General features: G+C 36.0%; 1 protein-coding gene across 1 annotated transcript in view; it reads left to right on the top strand.

Annotated features, from left to right (window-relative positions):
* The window catches only part of LOC128989211 (TELO2-interacting protein 1 homolog), a 30,266-nt gene extending 9,445 nt beyond the window's left edge, over positions 1 to 20,821 (top strand). The window contains exons 5-20 of the mRNA XM_054411084.1: positions 2,401 to 2,603; positions 3,192 to 3,400; positions 4,146 to 4,325; positions 7,284 to 7,496; positions 8,055 to 8,270; positions 8,341 to 8,483; positions 8,549 to 8,612; positions 8,770 to 8,912; positions 11,488 to 11,623; positions 12,413 to 12,621; positions 13,049 to 13,338; positions 14,039 to 14,177; positions 14,659 to 14,849; positions 15,522 to 15,750; positions 18,874 to 19,005; positions 20,327 to 20,821. Coding sequence (XP_054267059.1) covers positions 2,401 to 2,603; positions 3,192 to 3,400; positions 4,146 to 4,325; positions 7,284 to 7,496; positions 8,055 to 8,270; positions 8,341 to 8,483; positions 8,549 to 8,612; positions 8,770 to 8,912; positions 11,488 to 11,623; positions 12,413 to 12,621; positions 13,049 to 13,338; positions 14,039 to 14,177; positions 14,659 to 14,849; positions 15,522 to 15,750; positions 18,874 to 19,005; positions 20,327 to 20,419 — 2,790 coding nt within the window. The 3' untranslated portion in view covers positions 20,420 to 20,821. The remainder of the gene's footprint in view (positions 1 to 2,400; positions 2,604 to 3,191; positions 3,401 to 4,145; positions 4,326 to 7,283; positions 7,497 to 8,054; positions 8,271 to 8,340; positions 8,484 to 8,548; positions 8,613 to 8,769; positions 8,913 to 11,487; positions 11,624 to 12,412; positions 12,622 to 13,048; positions 13,339 to 14,038; positions 14,178 to 14,658; positions 14,850 to 15,521; positions 15,751 to 18,873; positions 19,006 to 20,326) is intronic.
* Positions 20,822 to 20,854: the final 33 nt, after the last annotated feature.

Raw genomic sequence — 20,854 nt, 5'->3', positions numbered from 1 at the left:
TGGCCTGATTTGTGTAATTCTGTTATTCTGTAATTCTGTTTTTATTAGTATTGAATATTCTGACTTACAAAAACATATATGTTTCAGTGAATAGCTGTATGATATTGACAAATAAAGGTGTATTGTGAAAACCAAAGCATTCGTAAAACAGGTCTAAATATAAATTAAATGCAATTATTCCTTACACGACCTAAGAAGTGTGACAGTGCATAATCGTCAATTGTCTTAAAAGTGTTAAATATTTTAATTACTAAGCATGCATTTGCAGATATGGAATATTTATTGATATTCTCTACCCAGTTACTATATCATATCAATACTGTTATGCCTGCTTCGGAAAGTCCTAGAGGAAGATGATTTGCAATTTCAACTAGGCTATATCTTGAGCAAACAAAACCCCCTATATGACTTACACCACTTTTAGCTGAACCAATCTTTCATATAATATTTTCCAAAGGTACTATACGTGTTAACGACCAATTTTCCACTTTTGAGAGATTTTTTAGTGCTGGTGGCTGAGGAATAACTTTCATATTGTTCCAAAAGGCTTGAGATGTTACTGTATTTCTTTTTATAATGTAGAAGTACACCGATTGCTGGAAACGATGATGTCTGACATTTCAATGTATCTAGAAAAGACAATTAGTTTTTCATTAGACCTAATATAATGGACAACTCTTTCTTTCTTAAGGAATATCTAAAAATGTTTATTTTCATACCCATTGATTATGTAACCTGAACAGGTGACTCAAGCAGTTTTAAAATAATGATTGTTCTGTGGAACTTTTGATTGTTTCAAACAGTTTTGCTTATCAAAAAACCTCAAGTAATTAATACATAAAAAATTATACAATCACTAAAAATAATGAAATAATTTATTTTTGAAAAAAATACAACCGACTTCAAACGCTCTAAAAAGAATGAAATAATTTCAATAAAGTAAACTTTTGTATTAGGCAAGCTCACGTATTTCAAGTCGGCGCGGCTCAAACTGCAAATATGATTGAAATTAAATATTGTGTGTGTATTTTGAAAATCAATAAATTGTAGCTGGATAACATAAATACATAAAAAACATACTGAACTGTTTTGTTTATATATTAAAAGAAATATTTTCTTGTATTTTATGTTTACTTCAGAATAAATGCATTATGAAAATAACACACACAAATGTTCTATATGAATAGGAAAATAATTTAGTTTGATATTATGATAGGGAAAAGAAGCTAGTTTAGTATTAAAACGTTAATTTTCCAAGTAAGAGACATTTAAATGCGTTATTATCTTTTTAAAGGTACTCGTTAATACCACTATAATGCCGATCTCTGATTACGGTAATAAAATAACACTTAACGCATAACTATGAAAAAGACATGCAGATTAACACCTTTAGTTATAGATAGTCACCTGCAATATGGACACCCTCTTTCAATTTTGTATCAAAAATCATCATAGAGCCGCGCCGACTTAAAATACGTGAGCTTGCCTAATACAAAAGTTTACTTTATTGAAATTATTTCATTCTTTTTAGAGCGTTTGAAGTCGGTTGTATTTTTTTCAAAAATAAATTATCAAACTTCAAATAACAGTAAATGTAGGATGTGTATTTTAAGACAAGATGAGTGAAATGAAAAATAAGTATAGATTTTATGTTTCCAAATATATTAATCTTATCTTAATTATTAATATCTGGATCACAAATCAAATCCAAGATGAAGGTAGGTTTCCAAAAAAAGTGGGAACCGCGCTCAAGTAACAAAATATTTTTGTTCAAAATAGTAATCATTTCAGAAACTTCATCGTCGCCTCCTTCTCCGCCTCTAAGATGGTCTAAGATGGCCGTTAGACATAGGAAATTTCTAATCCCAAAATGTCCTAGATATTTAAATTATAACCACTTTGGTGTTTGAAAAAATATTTTTGGATGATAAATAACTCTTAAGCAGCTGTTTTAATCATCCAAGATGGCCGCTAGCCTTCAATGACTCTTAATACTGTACTGCATGACACAAAATCTAGTCAAGATCAAACGCTTGCTTGCATTTAAGGTTTTTTTAAAGTATTTAACAGAGTGGGTTCTCTTGTCAAAAACTCTGTTTTTTTGTTATCCATACAGAAGGACCTATGGTTGAATGTTTGCTCTAAACCACCATATTATGACATATTGCATAGCTAAAAACCTTCAGTGATCAACAATATTTCGGCCTCCAACTTAGAAGATCACAGATCACCACGAGAAAGCCACTCCTCATACTTTATTCCAATTCACCCTGCCTCGTGTGTGCAATCATAAATTTTTAGTACCTCTCACATACCAAATTCAATGTACAAGTTTGAACGCCAAGGGTCCAAAAAACACTGATGAAAATTATATTTATTTCAACTGTTTGCGTATTTCAGGCCAACATCACACTTTGGAGCAGAGTAGTTGTGATGATGATGGACGACACACAATCAGATGCACACGCAGACTGGCTAACAGAGACTGCGCAGAAACTGACACCTGTGACAGAAGCAGTTCTGCGCGCACAGACACACTCTAGTTGGCAGGTGCGGAGAGACCTGGCCTTAGCTATGCACAACTTGCTCTCCGTTTGCTCCAAGTAAGGAAATATGAGAAAACGGAATGAAATAGTGTTGTTATTCATCTTTGAAACTATCAAAACAGTAAAAATTTTAAAATAAACTACTTTAGCTTATTTTATACAATAAAATACAATAAATGAGTATTGATCTTATTGCCTTTCAAAGATAACCTTTTGGGAGATTGCCAATAGAGATACAATTTGCCTTACCTAGGACAGCTGCCTTTTTTTGAAATTATAGGTGAGCCTGCAGCTTGAGGTGGGCTATTTGCTAACTATTTGCTGTATTGCTAAACTGATGATGTCTTGTGTAGGAACTTGTCAGGGATCTTGTGTGGGCTCACTGGTGTGTGGTCTGATAGTGTTGTCAGAAGATGAGATGACACAAGTGTCAACACCGGCTCATGAAGGCCTGACACAACTGTCTGCTGTATTGCTAAACTGATGATGTCTTGTGCAGGAACTTGTCAGGGATCTTGTGTGGGCTCACTGGTGTGTGGTCTGATAGTGTTGTCAGAAGATGAGATGACACAAGTGTCAACACCGGCTCATGAAGGCCTGACACAACTGTCTGCTGTATTGCTAAACTGATGATGTCTTGTGCAGGAACTTGTCAGGGAGCGTGGGCTCACTGGTGTGTGGTCTGATAGTGTTGTCAGAAGATGAGATGACACAAGTGTCAACACCAGCTCATGAAGGCCTGACACAACTGTCTGCTGTCTTTCTCCTTGACACAGGACAGCCATTGTTGCAGCTCATAGAGTCAGCCTTCTACAGTCTCCTCACTCGGGCTCCAAGGATCATGCAGGGCACAGGTGAGGTGCAAGTCTAACTATCTGACATGTGCTAGAAGGGTTGTGTTGCGGCACAAGAAATGAAAATGTTTACACTGTACCTAAAAAAATGAATATTTCACTGTCACTGACAGAAGTTTGAACCAAGGATAGTTTGAGTTTGTAAAGAGATACCTTAACATGTCCTCTTGTTAAGGACATCGTGTGTTGTTGTTGACACTTGTTGTTGTTGTTACTTGGAGACATCACTCTTCCCAATCCAAACCTTCCATGGTTGAAAATGCTGTTAGAAACAGCAACATCTTCTGATATTTTTGTATACCGGTAGTGTAAAGTTTGTTGTGCCAGAAAGAACACTCTCCGATTCAGCTATGCCTATTATCCTTAATTTTATCTGTTCTATTTTGATCCTAGCACTAAGGCCTCTCTGATCTAAGTTATATAAATGACCTGTTCAGTAAGTTACTTTAAAATTTTTGACTTATCATAGAGACATGTTTTAAATAGTATTTTCTCTAGCCAAAACTACCTTTTTGGAAACTAAAACAGTATTGTCTCTCTACATCTTTCTTTCTGAAACTTCCCTTTTATTCAGGTAAACACTCATATATCTCAAAACCTCCTTTTATCTCTTTAAAAACCACCACTAAATCCTCAACACAGCTATTATCAACACAAGTATCGCGTAACTTATCTTTGAAGGAGTAAATATTTCAGAATTCTATTTCTAGTCAAGTAAAATAAAAGCAAGTCCATATTTTTGCAGATGAGAGGAGTCAGCACATTTGCCTCAGACTGCTTGTCGGATACCTGAGACTCCAAGGTCCGACTCTACCGCAAGTACTCGACTCTGGACCGTTCCTCAACAGACTGCTGATCACCCTGAGTCTGGTCAGTAGGCTAGATACATCCCACATCACTCTGTTGGAGGACTGCTCTGTTAGAGGTACTCTATCTCAAATGTTACAAAATGCAACATGACAGCAATGGTTTATCCATATATTTGGGGAAAGTACAAAGGAAACTTCATGAGAGGTGTTGTTTTGAGTAAATGGTATTGAATGTTCAAAGATGACCGAAATGTTGTCCACGATGAAGTTAAGGATGAAAGTCTCTTCCTCTTGTTTTATAGACTTAAGTTTATATCTTTGACATCAAAGTGCTCAACAGTTTAAAATCCTAAGTGTTCACATAATTCAGTAACAACAAAATAACAAAATAGAATGCAGATCTGGAAACTTTTAAAATTTCACAGGCAAATCAGTTATTGTTAAACTTGTAGTTTTCTTTAACCTTTCTGTCAATTAGTTCAACAAGATTGTCTGTAGTGTATTTAACTAAACAACCTATAACTATTGTTCAGGTAAGCATACATACATACCTCCGCTCCGATTATCTCGGGTCTGGGTGTTCACTAGGCCTCTCCATCTTCGTCTGTCCTTCCACAATCCCACTTCCTCTACATACTGCCATTGCACTCCTCTTGCTTCTACATCTTGTTTCACCTCGTCAAACCACCTTCTTCTGGGTCTTCCTTATGGTCTTCTTCCATCCATTCAAAGTTCACTCATTCTTTTCGGGATTCTTTCATTCTCCATTCTTCTTACGTGGCCGAACCATCTCAATCTAATCTTCTCTACTCGTTCTCTCAAACTTTCTTCAACTATTCCTCATTCTGTCTAATCTTGTTTTAGTTGTTTTGTTTTATCAGGTAAGCATATGTCGACCGACGGGACTCTTAAGTCCCAGCATTGCTTTTTCATAACAGCTGCCAATGAGGCCATTCTAGGGTTGCTATTGGTTGTAGTTGTTGCCTAGCAACAGTTTCAAAATGTCCTTGTAGTTCTAACTTAGTCCACCAGGCTGCAGCACATACTGGACTCCATAGAGGTACTTACCCTTTGTCGACCGACGGGACCCTCAAGTCCCAAACAACATTTTTTCCCATAATTGTTACAAGTAAACATGGAGATATTTAATAACTTAATTTGATCCATAAAAATATCTTCCAGCAAATATTTTCCTATTTTTCCAATTTGTTCAGTGGTTGGGCAATAAAAGGTTAAGAAGTATTGTATTTTGAAAGAAATAATTTTGATGTTAATTATGAAGAAAAACAACACAGCAGAATGTAAAGGACTAAACAACTGTTCTATTAAAATACTTAACTGCATTAAACACATTGCAATTTAAAGATACACGCTAACGTGAATTAAATGATAAAAAGAAACATTTATTAAGTTTATACTGTTTATAGTGATTTTTGGATGTACTCATAATTTTTGCATTTATTAAAAGAAAGAAAGAGTTTGATTTGTCTATAAATATACAAATATGTACATAGAGAATAGTCATAAATTAATGATGAGTAATTACAATGTCATCTCAAAGCTTAAACTAACTTAGCACTTTATTATTATTATTATTTTATGGCCAGCATTGGACCACTTAAGTCAATATAATGGTTAGATTCTTTTTGAATTCTGTCTCTTCTTCTTGTCCGCCCAATACTTCTTCATTCTTTCCGACCGTTGTTTTCTTTCTTCTTCCGAAACCACTCTTCCTTGTCTCTGATTGTTTGCTCCTATTGGCAGGATGATATTTTTGTCTTTGAGTACTGCAAGCGCCTCTGACTTATTTTCCAAATCTTCTAATGATATTTTCAACCTTCTCATGTCCTCCTTAATCTCTGTAATCCACCTAAAGTCACTCTTGCTATTCCACAACTTGTCAATTATTTTCTTGCTTATTCTATTTTCCGGTGTCCTTAAAAGATGTCCAATGAATGAAATTCTTTTCTTTTTAATTATACTTGTTAATGGCTCTATTTCCTTATATACAGTTTTATTTGAGGCCAATCTCCAAACTCCATCTTTTTGATATTTTTTGTTTATACATGTTCTGATGATTCTTCTTTCTATTTTTAGTATTTTATCTATTGCTACAGTGTTAGTTGTTTTAAACATAGTTTCACTTGCATATGTTATTTGTGGAAGTATAACTGCTTTGTAGTGTTTCAATTTTGTTGCTATTATTGATAGGCATTTTTTGTTGTAGGCCTATGTGTTTTTAGTAATATGTTGCATTCTGATCAATTTATTAATTCTGTTTTGCCATGATCGATTTTCTTTAAGGTTGTATGTTATAACTTCACCTAAGTATTTGAAATTTTCTACAATTTTGATGCAATGTTCTCCAATTTTGATTTTGTTAGCATTATTTAGTAGGTGGTTTTGTTAACATTATTTCAGTTTTCTCAAAAGAAATTTTTAGACCTATGCTCTGGGCTATTTCCTGAAGTGATTTTATTTGTTGCTTGGTTTCTTGGATGTTATTAGCTAGAAGAGCCAGATCGTCAGCAAATCCTAAACAGTTTAACTTTATGTCATCTTTTTTTGTTCCAACAGTAATATTTTTTGGGTTTGTTTTAAGCCATTCCCTCATAATGTATTCAAGTGCACAGTTAAAAAGAAGTGGTGAAAGGCCATCTCCCTGTCTCAAACCAGTTTAGACAAATGGAATCGTAAGCTTTCTTAAAATCTACAAATGTTATTGAAAGAAGTTTGTTTCGTTTTCTGTAGTAATCCATAATCAATTTCAGCGTAATTATTTGTTCTGCACAGCTCCTCCAAGGTCTGAAGCCTCCTTGGTATTCTCCTAGTTCATTATCAAGATGTTCCTTAATCCTATTGTATAAAATTTTTGAAAAATTCTTAGCAAAAATCTTAGAAAAAATCTAACTTAGCACTACTGTTAAAAAAGTCTGAACATTTTTTCAGTCTTAAAAAAGTCAAAATTATTCATCCACTAAGTTTGAAAACTTACATTTGTTTGGATGGATGTTCTTGAAGTAGTTTTTGTTAGTTGAAAGTTGAAACTGTTTGTCATTAATTAATATTTTCAGAGGTGGAAACTGATGTAGTGATCCACGAACCATGGAAGCGTTTCATGTACCTTAATACTGCCGAGAAATTACGCAGATTCCACGAGCTCTGCTCAGTCCTGCGGAACTTTGCAGACCTCACAGTTATAACTCACGCTCTGCTGGATCTATTTGACTCCAACCCGGAACTGAGCAAGGAAGTGGTTCAATTGTTGAACAGCATTCTGGGAGGAGGTTTGTTTGTTTACTAATTTATCTTTATCTGAATTTCCGATAAAAAATTATGTTTCGAACTTGAATGAATTGATGCTTTAAAAAAAGTTTACGGTGTGGATAGTGTAGATTTAAGTATTAAAAGAAAATTATTTATCATCTGCAAAACAAGTACAATAAACCCATAGGCAAGATACGGTATTTAAAGTATTGATTAATTCTCTTTAGGATAGACAGTCTATTTTATTGAGCAAACAAGTACTGAATATTCATAATTTACTTGATAATTTATACAAACTCATCACGTCTTTAATGATTGGTATATCTGGCATTAAAGGCTGTTCTAGTGTTAGTACGGTAAACATTGCGGCTAGCATTGCGTAATCGTCATTATCAGGCCTATGCCATAATGAGACCGAAGTACGGTACCTGTGGCGGCATTTTAACGGTCTTTCTCAATCCCATTTTTTTTTTACAACTGGTGATACAGTACTTAAAATTGAACTCATGTACCATCACAACAGTTGTTCGTGCATTTTAAACAGGAGTTCACTTTCTCATGTAACCCTGCGTTTACAGGTGGGGAAGGTAGTATGTCCAGCAAGGCAGAGCTTGTTACTACTTTAGTCAGTGTTTATCTACAGCCCTCACTGTGGGACCTGCCTGTGTGTATAGCACCATCTGGCATCTCTGTATCTCAGGCCCAGAGTAACATTGTGCAGGTAAGGAAGGTAGTATGGCCAGCAAGGCGGAGCTTGTTCCTACTTTGGTTGGTGTTTATCTACAGCCCTCACTGTGGGACCTGCCTGTGTGTATAGCACCATCTGGCATCTCTGTATCTCAGGCCCAGAGTAACATTGTGCAGGTAAGGAAGGTAGTATGGCCAGCAAGGCGGAGCTTGTTCCTACTTTGGTTGGTGTTTATCTACAGCCCTCACTGTGGGACCTGCCTGTGTGTATAGCACCATCTGGCATCTCTGTATCTCAGGCCCAGAGTAACATTGTGCAGGTAAGGAAGGTAGTATGGCCAGCAAGGCGGAGCTTGTTCCTACTTTGGTTGGTGTTTATCTACAGCCCTCACTGTGGGACCTGCCTGTGTGTATAGCACCATCTGGCATCTCTGTATCTCAGGCCCAGAGTAACATTGTGCAGGTAAGGAAGGTAGTATGGCTAGCAAGGCGGAGCTTGTTACTACTTTAGTCAGTGTTTATCTACAGCCCTCACTGTGGGACCTGCCTGTGTGTATAGCACCATCTGGCATCTCTGTATCTCAGGCCCAGAGTAACATTGTGCAGGTAAGGAAGGTAGTATGTCCAGCAAGGCGGAGCTTGTTACTACTTTAGTCAGTGTTTATCTACAGCCCTCACTGTGGGACCTGCCTGTGTGTATAGCACCATCTGGCATCTCTGTATCTCAGGCCCAGAGTAACATTGTGCAGGTAAGGAAGGTAGTATGGCCAGCAAGGTGGAGCTTGTGACTACTTTAGTTGGTGTGGGATGGGCGAGACTGGATTTTTAATTTGAGACAAGATCGAGAAAAGATTACAGATATTGTTACTATCAAGAATTATTAATTTTTTTCAGTTTTACTACGGTTAATAAATAACAATAAAGTACTATTAAAACAACAACTTAAGTCAAACAACAATCTTCACCTGATTTTTATAAATTTCCTCAGTATTGTACAAAAAATTTTTTTTTATCGTCAATTATTTCCAGAACATAAAAAATTCAGTTTCAAGCAAGAACACTTTTTTTTTATTTAAAATTATACTAATTATTTTTTGTTTTCCTATTCATTTTTTTACCTCCCATCTAAATTAACCTTTTCGCAACTCGAGTCTACGCACAGGCCCTGCCTATGTAGACTTTTTCCTCTGTTAGAACGTATTTTTTTTTTGCACTTTTTGGCTTTTTTTCTACAGAATTTAATTTTTTGTTTTGTTATCTAGTTGTAATGTTTGCTGTAGTATATTTTAAGTAAAAAAAATACAATGTAATTATATGTATATAATTTATGGGAAATAAAATATTATTTCATTTCATATTATTTCATTTCATTTCATTTCATTTCATTTCATTTCAACTAATTTTTCCTACAGTTACCTAACAATGTACATGTTCTCTCACTGATTTGAGAAAGCAAAGTGGCCAATTCGCTCATCGGTGAGACAATGTTAACTTTGTCTCACTCTAATTACTTTGTCTCACTCCAGATTTGCAACGTGAAGGCACGAAATAGTGAGCGCGTAACATGAAGGCAACGTCGTATGCGCGCGAAATACGTTGGCAGCACTGGCTGTAAATCAGCTGGTCAGCTGTTGTACTGTTGTGTTTGTCACTTCACATTAAATGTTATGTTAAAAGTTCACTTCTGTGTAAAAATAGGTTATGTTTCTTCACCAATTTATTTGTTTTATGGTAACTGTAGGAAAAGTATAATGTGCAACTCGAGTTCAAAGTACAATTGCCTCACTCGAGAAACCATTCCTCACTCATACATACATGATACATGATCTCTCCGTCCGTAGTCCTTTGCCTTAAGGAATTGGACAGGTCAGGGTTAATACAAAGAATAACCAACTTAAAACTAATATTTGTCACCGTCTAGGTAACTGTCTATGTCTTCTAAACTTAACTCTACTAGATATTTTTTTAATTCTGATTTGAATTTTGTTAAGCTCTGAATTTCAAGTAATTTTTTCGGTAGGGCCTGGTACAATTTCATTCCCATGTAATCTGGTTTGTGTTCAAATTTTGTGAGTTTATGTTGGACTGCATGTGTGCCCTTTGTTCGTGTGTTGTAAGTGTGATTTGTAAAAGTTGGTTTAATGTTCTGTGATTTTATATAGCAAACTGATTCATAGATATAAAGTGAAGGGACTGTGAGAAAGCCAAGTTCTTTATAAACATTTTTGCAGCTGGTCCGAGGCGGCATGCCCAAGATTGCTCTCACTGCCATATTCTGCCAAACAAAGATCTGGTCAATATTCTTCTTCGCAGCTCCCCATAGAATGATTGAATACAAAATGTGCTGTTCTATTAGGCCAAAATACACAAGTTTAGAGAGAGCCAGGTTTCCGAAGGTTCTTATTCTTCGAAGTACAAAGACCCCTCGAGCCATTGACCCCTCCAGTTTTTTTATTTGTGCATCCCAGCTCAATTTATCGTCCAATCTCACCCCCAAAAAGTCAGCAGTTTTTGAAATTTGAATTTGATCCTCTCCAATTAATAGGTTCGGAGTCCTATTATTTTTTAAATTTTGTCTTTTTGCAGTTTGGACACACATGTATCCTGTTTTTTGTGAATTTAATTTGAGTTTGTTTGAGGAAAAAAAGTCAGCCAGATCATTTGCTCTTTGATTAGATTCTGCCTCCAGGGCCGCGTCGTCAGTTCCCCTTACGAATAACGTTGTATCATCCGCAAAGAGGTAGACGCTGTCCTGAGGAACAGTATCTGTGATGTTGTTGATGTAAACCAAGAAAAGGAGAGGTCCAAGGACAGATCCCTGGGGGACGCCATTGGAGATCAGTTTTTTTGTTGATGAAATTCTTTCAGTTTTTGAATTTGTGTTTTTTTGAATCTCAGTGACTTGGAATCGGTTGCTCATATAGGATGTGAGCCACTTCAGCGCATGTCCTGAGATTCCAATTGATGCCAGTTTTTCCAATAGAATCGCAGGTTCGACACAATCGAAGGCTTTGGAGAGATCAGCAAAACAACCAACTACCGTCTCTCCAGCCTCCATTGCGTCTATACTGCTGTTGATGAAATCAATGAGTGCCAATTTTGTTGATTTGTTGCGTCTAAAACCATATTGTCTGTCACACAATATGTTATTTTTTTCTCGCCTACGGCTCGTGAGTAAGGATTTCTCTCGAGTGAGTCAATTGCTCACTTTTCTCACTAGTTGCACAAATAACTAATTTCTCACTCGCCTTTCACTCATACAGGTTCAAATACACAGCATTGTGTTCTGGTTTCAAAATAATTAATAGTTTACCGTGTTTACAGATATCATTACTAGCGGAGGGGTTGGGATTGCTGGCTGTTGCTGTAGGGAATGATCACTTCTCTGGCTGTCTCCTGAAATGTCTCTACCCTCTACTAGAGTGTGCTGGCAGTCCTCTACATACCCTGGCTGCTGCTGGTGTGTTTCCTCTTTGTTTCCATGGCAGTTAGCTTTACTGTCACCTTGTTTTTATCAGAAGATTTGTTTCTTCTCCATCTAACGACTATATAATTTGACTCCATAGTTTACCTAAAATCCTTTGTCTCATTCTCACAGTGGGATTGCTTAATTCTCCTTCCATTCCTTTAAGAATGTTAAGATGTTTTTTAATCTCCGTAGCAATGGTTTGAAAAATACACACACAAGACACAAATAACTCTGATATGCTGGGTGGATTTGGTGTTCGTGTGGTACAGTAACGAAAATGTCACCGATTCTTTCCTGAGATAATTGTTTAAAACTTTTCAGCTGTCCTTGTTCAGTTGATGTTTAATTTGTAATCGTAGTTAAAGAACTACAGAACCAGTGTAGTAACAGAGCTATCATCACTTCATTCAACTAACTTAAATCAACTAACATCGTTCACCTTGATTCTTCTTCGCCTTAATATTGCACTGTCACAAATATAATCCAATCCAACTGATAATTTCTTACAACATGTGATTGGAAAGGTGGATCAAATAAAGAGTATTGTGTAGGGCTATCCACAACATACATAATTTTGTTACCAAATTTCTACATCCATGAAATAACATGGTCTGACAATAAAGAATCTCACAATGGAGGAACAAATAATGAACTGTCATCAGCTTTCCTTATGTATGTAAATTTAAGCTACACTACATATTGTAACTCCAACGACATGTATAATCACTTGGTCAAGTCTTGACACAATGTATACGCAAATGATTGATGTATTCCCCACAGGTCTGTCAGCAGTACAGCATGTCGCCAGAGTATGTGGGGGTGGGGAAGTGACACAGTTAGTGTGTGCTAATGTAGACTACCTGTCACACCACATCACCATGAGACTACGCAGAGCTCACCAGAGTCCTGGAGTACTGTCAGTGTTGTCAGTTGTCATGAGGTACACAACAATACAGGTGCTGCCTAGCCTTCAAGAGATCATTGAAGATGTGAGTTTAATGATTTGTTGTTAAAATTCAATTATTGTAATTTCTTAATTATGAGGTTTCACAGTATTTAAGGTCTCCAAGCTTCTTTCGCTTGAAAATGAGCTTGTTAAGCTCTGAGACCATCGCTATGTTTATTTACATTACTACTTATCTTATTTTAGCAAGTTCCCACCGCTTTGCAACGAGTATTCTCTTCGTATTAGCCAAAAACAATATGACGTAAAATCTACGCTCACGCCAAGATGGCAATGGTAAAAGCTTGGCTTGACTCTATTTTCTGTAAAATCACCAAAATTTTGGTTGTTAGAATCTTTATCCACCATTGGTGACTACACCATAATATCGAGCCCCATTATTTATTTACAGTTTAGTTTTATTAGGAAACGATTGCATGATATTATAACATTAAAAGAATAATTTTTCACAGGTCTTGGCCCAAAGCTACGATGAGTTTCAGGAACACAATACCAATGGTTTTCTAAGAGTGTTTTTGACATTCGTGATGTGTCTGAGAGGTTGGCACCACTCTCAGTCTAGCAGTGCTGCGAATGTAGACAAACAAACGTCAACCCCATCCATGTCTTCATCTTCACCATCTCTTATTGCCCAGCTTGTTGACTATCGTAGACTTGTCTACACAGCGGAAACTTTGGATGACGAAGATGATACTCTACCTGAGGGAAATATCAATGAAAACATGTTCACCAGTGACACAAGGTACGATTGTTGCTATTTTATAGCTCAGCAAATATTGCTGTGGAAGTACTTATTCACAATCTTATAAACAATTTTGTCCAGGATCACTTGAAGTTTTTATTTCAGGGTCTCCATAAACCAAAAACACTGTTTTTAAATTTTTTTTTAATAATTGCCAAAAGCATAATTACTTCTTTAAAGTTCTATGATTTTGAAATTGTGATGAAAGGTGTAAGTAAACCAAATATTTTATGAGTTTGACAACCAGCCTTATATGATTGTGAGAAGGGCCTTTTTGGGAGGGAGTGGTTTTTCAGCATCTACTGATGCTTTTTTCAAATGCTGGTTGTGAATGTCTTCTAAATTAGCTTTTACTCATCATTACTTGTGTTTACAACAAAATACTGTTTTTAAGAATTTGGATTTTAGTGATTACTATAGAGAAAAATATAAAAATAGGCATGATAATCAATAAATAATCTATGGAACTCAAAGGGCTTAGTTGTAGGTATAGTGAGTTGGTTTAGTGGTAGAGTGCAGGGCTTTGGTCCCCAAAGACTGGGGTTCAAATCCTCCCAATCAATAATTAATTTTATCACTGTGACTCTACGATCCTCCAGAACTAGTTTGAAGTAATGCGTAAAACAGTTTCAGGCTAGATCCTAAAGTGTAAATGTGGGTCATATAAATAAAAAAAAAAACTCATCTCTGGGTGTTCCAGAACTGAGGAGTGTGAGGAGGAGGAGGGGGAAGTTTCCAAACCTGTACCTCCAAGTGTCCAACTGACGGTGGCAGTGCTGCAACGGACCCTTCACTTTCTACCGAGTAAAGACGAGCAACGTCAAATCCTTGTCATGGATGTGGGTAACAGTATTCTTTATTTTCAAGTTGCAGTTCAAAGACTATGCCTACTATCCTAGTCTTCCACTGAATTATTTTCTTTTCTTTGAAAAATTTACTCTGAAACTAACTACAAGTTATTTTGAATTGCAGAAAAAGGAGGATAAAAGCTAGCTTACCTTGAAAGTGTAGGTAGGCCATAGAACATGTAGAAAAACACTGTGCACACAATATTACTAAACTACTAAACTCTTTCTCTACACTTGAAAAAGTCCTTCAGGGGACGAAATATTGTGTGCACAGTGTTTTTCTAAATGTTCTATGGCCTACCTACACTTTCAAGGTAAGCTAGCTGCTATCCTCCTTTTTCTGCAATTCAAAATCCTGGCCTAGAGCCCTATGTGCGACCACTGAACTACCGTGTTCAGTAATTTTTTTTCCTTTCCGATTTCTTTCATTGTATACTATTTTACTGTACAATTTTGCAATCATTGTTGACAGATCCTGAGAGAGGGTGTAGAGGTATTAGCCTCAGAAGAGAACCAGTTGCTGCCTCTAGTACACAAGATCTGGTCTCCACTGGTCAACCGGTTCCAAGCTGCTACTCGTCCACTTGTCATCCATCGAGCTTTCCTGCTGCTTTGTACGCTTGCATCCAACTCTCGTGACTTCATTCGAGCTCGGACCCTCAAGTAAGAACAAGCTTAGTACTTAAAAAAATAATATTATGATTTCATTTTTAGCAACATAATATTTAATACAGGAATTTAATAAAATAAAACATGTCTTCCAACACATTTTAGAAAATTATAAAAATGCCCAGTAAAAAGTTTTACAGTGAAAATTTTTATTTTACAGTAGGCCTAGTTGTAAATTGTTTGTTAGAAGAACTATTTAATTTTTGTATGACAAACAATTGCCAATAACATGGCTATATCTTACATTGCAAAACAAAATTGTTTGGAATACATCAAAAATAGTACTCTAATCTTTCTGGGGTCCAGGCAAGTGCTGCCTGCTCTGTGTAAAGTTATGAACCACAGTGCTGATGCCAGCATACTGAGGGACTCAGGCTCAGCATTCAGGCTGTCTCAGCAGTTTTGATGATTCTGACTTGTGTCTAGGCAAGTGCTGCCTGCTCTGTGTAAAGTTATGAGCCACAGTGCTGATGCCAGCATACTGAGGGATTCAGGCTCAGCATTCAGGCTGTCTCAGCAGTTTTGATGATTCTGACTTGTGTCTAGGCAAGTGCTGCCTGCTCTGTGTAAAGTTCTGAGTCGCAGTGCTGATGCCAGCATACTGAGGGACTCAGGCTCAGCATTCAGGCTGACTCAGCAGTTTTGATGATTCTGACTTTTGTCTAGGCAAGTGCTGCCTGCTCTGTGTAAAGTTCTGAGTCACAGTGCTGATGCCAGCATACTGAGAGACTCAGGCTCAGCATACAGGCTGACTCAGCAGTATAAGTTACAACGGGCCTTGTTGAGTAACTTGGGCCAGCTTGCTGAGGACCTGCAGCTGCAAGAGAGGGAAGTACACCAGCTACTGATAGCTGCTTCACCTTATCTCAGCATTCGTCAACCTCTGCCTCTCCAGGTAAGTCTCACAAACTTAAACATCTTCAAAAATGGAATTCAGTTTTGGGATTTTTAGGGTGAGGGATTATATTGTTGTGATCCTATTTTATGTTCTAACAATATGTTTTACATCAATTCCCTACCACTGTATGATTTGTATGTAACAATACATAATTTAAGTTGTAAGATACGTGCTTATTCTAACCTAACCTAACATATAATAACCTAATCCTAAACGGTATTTGTGATGATATTCAACATATCAACTTGAAAAAAAAAACAGTAGTACTGAATTAACTAGGGGTGTGCGAATAGTGATTTTCAACCTCGAGCCGAGCCGAGCCGAGCTTTTTTAAAAAATGTTCGAGCTCGAGCTTTTTCGAGCCGAGCTTTTCCTAGCGTAACCTTATCTTAATTAATAAACTTTTTTTCTTAAAAAAGTGCATAATAATAATAATGTTCAGTCAATTTTTAAACAAACACAATGTTATTTTAATATGTTTAAAAACATTGAGAATTGTCAAGACATAAAATAGTAGATAATCACGATAAGAACTGAACTGAACTAAATGAAGATGCAAGAAATAAAAGGATATCGATTAAAGGCCTGAAGAGATATGCAGTGCAGACTGAGACAAAGACAATCAGATTGTCTTTCAAAACAGAACAGCAACGCGACCTTGAATGACGACAAAACAACTAGCAAGTCGATTACATATGTATATTGTAACTAGGCTACTATGAATATTTAATTCTATTTTGTATAAATAAATACAAAATAAATTTAAAAACACGTGATTATTCTTGTTGTTTTCCATGCACAAAATATTTTTGTTTTATGAATCCTATTAATCAAAAAAGAACATGGTTGGTTTGGATCCAAAAAGGTGGAGAGACAAGTTTTACTTATATATTAAAAAATATATAATTGACATATAGAGGAAATAGACCAAAGCACTAGAATTAATAACCAAAGCACTAGAATTAATAGAATAACACACAAAGTAAACAAGAAATGAAATGCAGAACACGATGATTTAACACTGTCACTCAATTATGTTATCTAGAAGGGTCGGCGAACTAATCAATAAATAGCCAAAACCAGTTTCCTCCCCTTCACACAGTCTCACCGCCCCCCTCCCCCCCAATCAGGGTGGCCCAACACTTTGTCCTTTAAACACCCTTGCGTCTGAAACAATAAACCCTTACACCCTCGTTGCTGTTTTGACAACAGGTTTATGAATGCGATCACTATTTTTCATTTCCAGAATTAACTATCAATTATTATTTATTTGCAAGATACAAATAGGAAACTACATCACATTATGGTATTCAATGACCCATGTACTATCAAAAATTAATAACTCATTACTTATTTTGATAATAAAAAGCATTCATTACAGCACGCGCCACTTATTGATATATATATATATATATATATATATATATAATCCTCAAAGTAACTGTTACTTTATAAAAAATAAAATAGGTACAAAATTGTGTGGCCAGTCAAACTTTATAGGCCTAAACAAACATTTTATTCTATAAAATACAGATGGTAAATAGGGGTTGGTTTAAAGGAAATAAAATACAAAACATATTAATTAATTATTTTGATAAACATTAGAAAGGTTATGGGATTGATTGAACTAAAATAACCGCAGGGAAACTTATAAGTAGAAAAGTCGTCAAACACAATCTGTTTAATCAGTACATTGTTAGAGAGAGAGAGAAAGAGAGATAGCAGATAAGGAAGTTTGATGATAAGGAGTTTGATAAGGAATCTGAAAAAGTAAACAAACAAGGAACAACGACACGATGATTACAGCCTTATTGTCTCGCCCACTACATTTGCACACGTGACCACTTTTTGTTTCTTCCTTATCTTTCATCCGTCCCAAAATAGAATTCCTGAAATGGTTTGTTGGTATAATCTCCCCTCCCACACAAGGCGCAGTGCTCAGTGCGCACTGTAGGTTGCCACGGCAACCGTGTGTCGTCATAGCGACTTAGCCAATCACGCACTCGCACTGCGTTGCATATTACGATACGAATAGTTGTGTTAGAAAGACAACGCGATAGGTGGTAGTTTCCTCAAAATTACGATCGATAATCATTGCGTCTTGACTGAGCTGAGGTTCGTGCTTATCAAGACACAATTATGAAACGGAGGAGAGTAAATTTAAATGAAAGTTAGTTCCTTATTTATTAATTTAATTTTTATTTGCTACAGTAGTTCAATAAGTATTCGGCTCGAACATTTCGAACTTTTTGAAAATCACGAGCCGAGCCGAATAGCGTCCTATTCGGCTCGAAAAAGCTCGATGTTCGAATACTCGCACACCCCTAGAATTAACGGAATAGTAGGCTATTATTTTTTTCACAACTCAAACTTGTGTTGGTTGATGTTGTCAGTGACAATGAAATATTCTACATATGAACAATGCAATGACTAGTTAAGATTACATTTTTTGAGACAAAAATAATGCTGGTGTTAAAAAATCAATTGCAACAACAAAAAATAGCACCTGTTAAACCATAGACAAATAGAATAAATATAGACCGTCAGCTGTGCTGCGGTTAGCATAAGTTCTGGCGTCCACCGCTAGGTTTGCCGTGTAGTTACGGCGCACACCACTGCAGCGTTTCTCCTGGTCGCATACGGTTCCTGCGCTTCTCGCCTGCTGCGGTGTGCGCCATAACCTTCCTTTGACAGTCTATATTTATTCTATTTGTCTATGGCTAAACTCACTTTTGGTATTTTTTTGGGTTAGCTGGTTTATCTGAATGGGAATAGTCTACAGCCTGGTACAAAAAGACAATACACAACATTACACCATACACAACATTTTGAATATTCCATTTCAACAGCATTAGTCTATAAACCTAGAAAGGTTTATGTTGGGAAGAAAAATAGCCAGTTTTGAGAAACTTTTGTTTTTATGCCAGGGTAGATTCTTCCATTCAGATAAGCTTGCTATCCAAAAACATCTTCATAACCAGAGAACTTGAAACCTTTGTTACATCACATTTGTAAGTTTATCATTTGTCACTGTGTGTAGTTGCATGTTATTTTTGCCTGATTTGTATACACAAAAACAGAGATGCTAGCTATAGTGAGTGATTGTTTTCATTTTGGCAGGACTGCTGTATGGGCCTGTTCAAGCAAGTTGGTACAAGTTACACAGACCTGGTGTGGCTTCAGTTGGTAGAACTGTGGTACCCCACCACGTGTCTGACTCCACCCTCGTCTTCAAACTTACAAACAATACAGGTATGTAATTGTTCAGCTGACTCAAATACAGTAGAACTCCAATCATCCAAATCAATTAGGACCAAAACACATTTGGATAGTCAAAAATATGGATAGTTGGATTTTTCTCAAAATTGTAGGTATTTTACACCAAATAGGCTCAGTCAAGCCCAGCTTTTACTATTGAGATCACAGAACGCATCTACGAAGATTTTGTGATAAAAAATTTCAAGCTTTTGCGGTGATCGCGATTATGATTTTCCGTGACCGTGGGACACCAAAATTTCTACAAGACCGAGGAAGATATTTAAGATTTTCCTACAGTTGCGGACGTTATTTCCGTGATTGCAGAAGACGATGATGATGTCTATAAGACCGCAGAAGATGATCAAGATTGACGTAAAATGATGACAAGTTTTCATGACTGCAGGAGACGATGATCATGTCTACTACACAACCGTGGAATGTATTTTAGATTTTGATGTGATTACGGAAGACGATGATTATGATTCTGTGATTGCGGGAGACGATAATTATTTCTGCAAGACCATGGAAAGTGTGCAAGATTTTGAAGAAGTTGCAAAAAGCATGACGATATTTTTGTGACCGCAAGAGAGTTTTTGGATTTTGCCACAATCACGGCCTCTTACTTCTTTAACAACAATTCTTACTACGGTTTTAGTTTTTTATAAACTCTTACTGTAAGCAATTCAGATAGTCTTCGATTCGGATAGTTGGAGTTTGGATAATTGGAGTTTTACTACAGGAGTTAGAAGTATCTTCCTCTCACTTAACAGTCCTTGGAGGTTGGCGGCCATCTTGGAATAATTTCAAACAGTCTCTGAAGAGTTATTTACCATCTAAAATATTTTTTTCAAATAACAAAGTGATTGTAGTTTAAATATCTAGAATTAGAAATTTTAATTGTGGTTTTATAATTGTTTTCCAAGAGAGTCCTTGAAAGCTGACGGCCATCTTAGATTTGCCCGCCATAACAGCAATATTAATTTCGACAAGTCGCTGAAGGGTTATTTAACATCTCAAAATATTTTTTCAGATAACAAAAGCATAGTAATTCAAATATCTAGGGTACTGTGAAATTTTAAATTTTCTTTTTAGTTTTGTAATTGTTTTATGAGTTGAAACAACTAGGCTCCAAGGACTCGCAAACCTTTAAATTCATAATGTAAAAATAAAAATAAAACTATTTTTCTAAATGATGTTTAATTTATTTTATTTATTTTTTTAACTGTCACTGGATTCACAGTGCCCCCCCCCCCCATTAATGTCTGTATTTACACTAATTGATTTATAGTATGAATTAATTTTGAAATGTTTTCAGGTGGACACTAACTGTGATGAAACTTCTGAATTTAGGAAAAATGTCAGTGAGTTGTTAGCATACTTTGAATCTCAGGTTGTCATGAATTCATAAGTTTAAGTTCCAATATTAACATTTAGATCAAGTCAAAATCATTTAAAAAAACTATTAATTCACATTTAGTACATATACTGTGCAACAGTCACAGTTACATGAATTCTCATTATAATATTGCTGAACAATTATTACGTAAATAAACAAAAAATCAACTTCGGAAAAGTGATTATGACTGTCATTAGCTGATAAATTATGAGTTTGGTTAGAGTATTAATACATTGGTTTCTACATTTGTTATATTTAACATCTACTATGACCTAGTTTAGTCCTAGTATAAACAAGTGTTGGTTGTAATTAGTCATTTTGAATGATTAGACTTATTGACGACCTAGAAATTTACGAGTGTAACTTTTTATCTATCTACACATGGTCAGATATTATACAATTCTATTCTTGCTATTCAAAGGTTTATTTATACTTTCCTCATATGAT

Source organism: Macrosteles quadrilineatus, unplaced genomic scaffold, assembly GCF_028750875.1.
Source record: "Macrosteles quadrilineatus isolate MER2022 unplaced genomic scaffold, UCM_ALF_1.0 Scaffold_3__2_contigs__length_128488019, whole genome shotgun sequence".
Taxonomy (NCBI): domain Eukaryota; kingdom Metazoa; phylum Arthropoda; class Insecta; order Hemiptera; family Cicadellidae; genus Macrosteles; species Macrosteles quadrilineatus.
The sequence above is the reverse complement of the archived record's forward strand: the minus strand, read 5'-3'. Positions and strand labels throughout refer to the sequence as shown.